This window comes from Rattus rattus, chromosome 3 (assembly GCF_011064425.1).
Source record: "Rattus rattus isolate New Zealand chromosome 3, Rrattus_CSIRO_v1, whole genome shotgun sequence".
Classification (NCBI taxonomy): Eukaryota; Metazoa; Chordata; class Mammalia; order Rodentia; family Muridae; genus Rattus; species Rattus rattus.
In genome coordinates, this window is record NC_046156.1 from 49,795,993 (window position 1) to 49,801,992 (window position 6,000).

Consider the following 6,000-nt stretch of genomic DNA (forward strand, 5'->3'; position numbering starts at 1 on the left):
TAAATAATCACGCACAGCAAAGCAAAGCACAGGAGTGCTCGCCTGTAACCCTTTACTCATAACCCTGCATATTCCTGGGGCCATTATATACTGGGCAGAGAGAAATATGAAGGACCTGTCAGAGAGTTCCCTTCCCTGAAGGAGGTCCCAGCATGTGTTTGCTTTGCTTCTTTTGTTTTTTAAGTTAGGCTAGAACATTGCTACCTTGACTAGCTTTCCCTGGTCCTCACCTCTCCATGTAAAGACCAGAGTTGGTGCCCCAGTTGAGGTTGATCTCAGCTACATAATGAATTCAATGTCAGCCTGGACTAAAGGAGACACTATCTTAAAAAACAAAACAGAACAGAACACACATGCATGCACATGCACATGCACACATGCGCACACACACCCCTGCATTGGCATGCACACACACACACAGACACAGACACACACACACACACACACACACACACACCACTGCATTGGCATGCACACACACACACAGACACACACACACACACACACACCCCCTGCATTGGCACACACACACAGACACACACACACACTGCATTGGCATGCACACACACACACACACACACACCACTGCATTGCATGCACACACACACACACACACACACACACACACCCCTGCATTAGCATGCACACACACACACACACACACACACACACACACACACACACACACACACACACCACCGCATTGGCATGCACACACACACACACACACACACCACTGCATTGGCATGCACACACACACACACACACACACACACACTGCATTGGCATGCACACACACACACACACACACACACACACACCTGCATTGCATGCACATACACACACACACACACACACACACACTACTGCATTGCATGCACACACACACACACACACACACACACACACACACACACACACACACACACACAACACTCAGAGTTATATATATAGCAAAAGCCAGGGCTGAGGAAATAGCTCAGTACTGAAAGTGTTCAGTGCACAAGCATGAAGACCTGAGTTTGCTCCGTAGCACCTAAGTCCCATGCCAAGCATGGTGTCACACGTGGTATCCCAGTGTTGGACAGCTGGAGACAGTGGATCTGTGGAGCTCACTGGACAAGCCAACCCAGCCTAATCAGCATGTCCCACGTCCTCCCAAAACAAAGCGGACATCTCCTGAGGAGCAGGACCCAAGCTCAGGCATAGCACATAGCTACACCTGAACACCATCTCAACTACAACCCCTCAACCAGGCAGCTGTATAAAAATAGCCATTGTCAGATGTGGCACGTCCGTGAGAGAACAGGAGCCTCCTAGGGGTTCTGGAACCCAGACATCTTAGATAGAGCTCTCGTTTGACATCAGCAGAAACAGGCATGGATATGGGAGACTAAACTGTCAGATGGCCATGGTGACTCATCCATACATTTCAGCGCTTGGGAGGCCAGGACATGGCATTACTGAGTGTAAGGCCTGTCAAGGTTACAGAGTGAGACCTTGTCTCAGAAAAAAAAAAAGGGGGGGAGGAAGGAAGGAAGGAAGGAAGGAAGGAAGGAAGGAAGGAAGGAAGGAAGGAGTGAGGAACACCTGAGTTAAGGGCAGGTTGAGGGAGGCGGAAGATGAATCAGACAAGAAGTGTCACAGGCATCCGATGTGACAACTTGGTCTCCTTTCTACTTTGCTAGCATGTGCTCTGATGGGACCTGCGATGGCTGTAACTTCCACTTCCTGTGGGAGAGTGTGGCCGCCTGTCCACTCTGCTCGGCCTCTGACTACCACACTTTTGTCAGCAGCTGTGTGGCTGGGATCCAGGTAGGTTGTTCTCTGCCCAGGAACACCCAGGAGACAAGGGGTTCTGAGTTCTGAGATCCTTGTTTTTCTCCCCAACAGAAGACTACTTACATGTGGCGAGAACCAAAGTTGTGTTCTGGGGGCATTTCCCTGCCTGAGCAGAGAGTCACCATCTGCAAGACGATCGATTTCTGGTTGAAAGTGGGCATCTCGGCTGGCACCTGCACCGCCATCCTGCTCACTGTCCTGACCTGCTACTTCTGGAAGAAGAATCAAAAGTACATGGTGGGGTGTTGGAGTCTGAGGGAGGTCGGAGTTGGATCCTTAAGCCAGGGTATTACTGAGAATTTTCTTTAGAGTTGACTATTGACCCTGTCTGTGGTTGACCAGAGACTTGAAAAGATACTCATCCACTGTGGGTCTCGGTTATCTTCGTTCTTGAGCAGAAATGGCTACCTAAAAATGTCTATAAGATTCTCTAAAGAAAAACCAAACCAGGTGAGGTGGTGCATGCCTTTAGTACCAGTTACTTAGGAGGCAGAGACAGCTAGATTTCTGCGAGAACAAGGTCATCTTGGTCTATATAATGAGACACCATCTCAAAATCAAAAAACCAAACAACAACAAACAAAAAACAAAAAGAAAAGAATCATCGAACTGAGGTTGTAGATCAGTGGTAAAGTACTTGCCCAGCGTGGATTCAAAGTCCACCAAAAAAGAATGTTCTAAATTTGTGGTTTTTATTAACAATGAAAAAGCAGGGTGTAGAGTTCATGCCCGTGATCCCAACACTTTGGAGGTAGAGGCAGGAAAACTCAGAGTTTGGGATCATCCTCCAGCTACATATCAGTTCTGGGGCAGCCTGGGCTATATGAAACCCTGTCTCATAAAACCCAAAACCAACCAAACAAGGCATGACTTTATAATTCCAATATTTCTGTTAACCTTTGACATCACAGAAAGAAACAAGCAGCCTTGAAGAAAAAAGATCACTAAACTGGGAAGCCAGATCCCGTCTATCGCCTGATCTTCATGCCACTTCACAGGGTTTTGCCCTTACTGTGACGCACGGCATCTGTTAGAGGCCCAGCCTTTCCCCACTCGACCCCACATTCTCATCTCTCGCCTCCTCCCTTGTTTCACAGGTTAGAATACAAATACTCCAAGCTGGTAATGAATGCTACTCTTAAAGACTGCGACCTGCCAGCAGCAGACAGCTGTGCCATCATGGAAGGGGAGGATGTGGAAGACGACCTCATCTTTACCAGCAAGAAGTCCCTCTTCGGGAAGATCAAATCCTTTACCTCCAAGGTAGGGAGGGACTAGACGTGAACTAAAATATCAGCCTGGGGTGAGGCATGGACACTGGAACACTGAGGGGCCCTGCTTCATACAAGACTTCTACTCTGATTCCCACTCCCAGCACTCTTCTGGCCTCTCCTAAAAATATCACCTTCTTCCCTCTGTAGTTCATGTCAATACTCTCTTCCCTGGAGCCCAGCCTGCTCTTGACCTTGGCTCCTTCCTCCCAGTGCATATTCTGGTGGGTGGATTCTTAGGGTTTTTTAACTTTGAGATGGAATATTGAACCATTGTGTGTAATAGTTACACACACACACACACACACACACACACACACACACACACACAGAGAGACAGAGACAGAGAGACAGAGAGACAGAGAGAGAGACAGAGAGAGAGAGAGAGAAACAGAGAGAGACAGAGAGAGAGAGATTGATTTTCCCCCTTTGAGTGAAGAGGAGGCGATCTCTAGGTTTGATTTCTGATAGAAGAGAAGCCAGGGCCTCTGAGCCTTTAACCAGTGGAGGGTGCCATCCCCAAGGTATGTGAGCCCCGCCCCGTCCTGAGAGGCTGAGTCACAGCCAAACATAAACTGCAGCTGCTATGTAATTCTGAACTGGACGGGCTGGCTCTGTGTGGGTGTGTGGATGAGTGTGAAGCTCATAAATGCAATGTAGACACCACTGTCTCTGGGTGTAGGGCCAGCAGAGGGCATCCAACAGTTACTCCAGAGCCGAGCATACACCTGGCTACTGCACAAGGGCGTCTTTCAAACAGGTGTGAATGAGGAGGGCACAAGAGGCTAGGAGAGGGCAGGAAGCCTGCTGAAGAAGGGGTTGGCAGTCTGTGGCAGTCTGTTCAATGCCTGGCTCTTATTTCCTTTGTGCTGACTTGTCAGGGTGACTCCCTTGGCCAACGTAGGCCTTGAGGGTTTTTTTTTTTTTTCTTTTTTGTCCTACCAGTGAGAGATAGTTAACCCTGGGAACCTCTTAGGTCTGTCTGGGAATTTAGAACTGGGCAAAGATACACACCAGGAATCATAATTCTCTCATTCTCTGACTGAGTCTGTAGAGAGCAGGAAGGGACAGAGCTCCTATGCTCCCACCAAAAACAGGAAATCCAGAGGGTTCCTCTGTCACCCATTTTCCATTTCTCTTCTTTGTCCCCCTTAATTTGCCCCCGTGCAGCAGCCAGTTCCTGTCACCATCTCTCTTTCAGAGGACTCCTGATGGATTTGACTCGGTGCCACTGAAGACGTCTTCAGGAGGCCCAGACATGGACCTGTGAGAGGTGTTCATCCTGCCTCGCCTGCCTCCTCACCTGGGCATATTACCCTGCAGGCCTGTGGCAATTTAGGTGCCAGCATCCTGCGCTCCCCACTGCTGGGAATCTCTTCATTGTGGCCTTATCAGAAGTTTGGATTTCAGACCCTTCTTTTTTATAGAGTACCCAAACTTTTTTCTCTGCTTGCCTCAAACCTACCAAATATACCCACACTTCGTGTATTGTTTCCTTGCTTACATCTTGTTTTCTAAAATAGCCCACCCACGGGGCCAGACCCTCATCTGCCCAGAATTCTTAGAGTCTTTGAGTGAAAGCAATTATTTTTTAAGTGTGAAATTGACTTCTGGCCTTCTGTTTGAGGACAGGAGCAGCTGGGAGGTTTTCTGGTCCAATACAGGCTTTCAACTCATGATGTCTTTAGAAGGGAGGCCGTGGCCTGAGTGAGGGGCAGTCTTCCTGGCAACCTCCATTTATTTCTCCTGGGTAATGAGTTTGAGTAGGGAGCAGTGGCCAATCTGAGGGCAAGGTGAGTGAAGCCTGTGTAAGAAGAGACTGGAAAAACACAAAGAAAGGCAAACAAGAAAGGGGGGTTCATTCTGTTTTATAACAAGATACCTCATTTCCTTCTCTTTAAATGATAAATATTCTCACTAAAGGCAAAGGAAGTTATTTATAAAGAACTTGCCTAAAGTCCTAATACATCTATTCGCCATGATTGTTTTAGTCAAATCTCTCTTCCATCTCTTTATAACATTAGAAAGAACCAGGTAAGTCTAGCTATAATCCTCCACTGGCTTTGCTGGAAGGGAGTAAACACTTGCTAGTGAGGAACACTCCCATCTGTGAGTGCCTCAGTTCTAGAGTCCTAGAGCATTATGAGATGGAGCATCTTATTTAGAAAGAACTCAGGGGGCTAGGGATTTAATGGGGTAATATTAGGATCCAGCCCACTGTGGCATGGACCAGCTATGGTCATGATATCGGTTTCTGACTTTATCTTACTTGCTACATCACAAAATTATAAACTTCTACATTGACCAGAAGGAGACGAATGTCAGGCAGATACAAACTAATCTTCAGGGAAGAAAAGTAGAGATGTCTCACAAGGCCTGCACCCAGCTGGGGCATTTGTTACCTTAAGCCTCTGCCCTGGCTCTGGCCTAGTCTCATTTCATTTGTGCACTAAACATCTAAAAGACTCCTGGCCCTCATTTCTGATAACACTCCTCTGAAAGGTAGATTAGGTACCAACTCACAAGTAGAGTGGGATTCCTCTTCCCATTTCTCTTTTACTCCAGATCCAATTGGTGAAAAACCCAGAATAGAAACACCAGAGAACAATTTCCAGTTAACGTTTTTTCCCCTACTACTGGGAATGGAACCTCTTTCATTCCATGCCAGAATGGCCATCTCTTGGTCAATCCTGAGTTACCCAGGGTCTTCACCAGGGACAGGTGGTTGGTATAGGACAGAGAGGCATTTCTGAGTGGTTTGTCAGCCACGAAATGACTTGCCCATCTGGTGATGGTATATCTAAGAGTCAGAAAGAAGTGAAGCTATGCCATGACTTTTGACCATGAAAGGCATCAGTAATAGTTAGCCAAACCTAGAAGCTCTTCT

The 6,000-nt window shown here is 47.4% G+C and overlaps 1 protein-coding gene across 2 annotated transcripts in view; it reads left to right on the forward strand.

Moving 5' to 3' along the window:
- Elapor1 (endosome-lysosome associated apoptosis and autophagy regulator 1) overlaps positions 1-4,606 on the forward strand; it is a 74,920-nt gene extending 70,314 nt beyond the window's left edge. The window contains exons 19-22 of one of the 2 annotated variants that reach the window (XM_032897466.1): positions 1,689-1,815; positions 1,894-2,072; positions 2,940-3,105; positions 4,284-4,606. In XM_032897466.1, the coding sequence (XP_032753357.1) occupies positions 1,689-1,815; positions 1,894-2,072; positions 2,940-3,105; positions 4,284-4,325 (514 nt within the window). In that variant the 3' untranslated portion in view covers positions 4,326-4,606. The remainder of the gene's footprint in view (positions 1-1,688; positions 1,816-1,893; positions 2,073-2,939; positions 3,106-4,283) is intronic. The other variant, XM_032897465.1, reaches the window with a different exon arrangement.
- Positions 4,607-6,000: the final 1,394 nt, after the last annotated feature.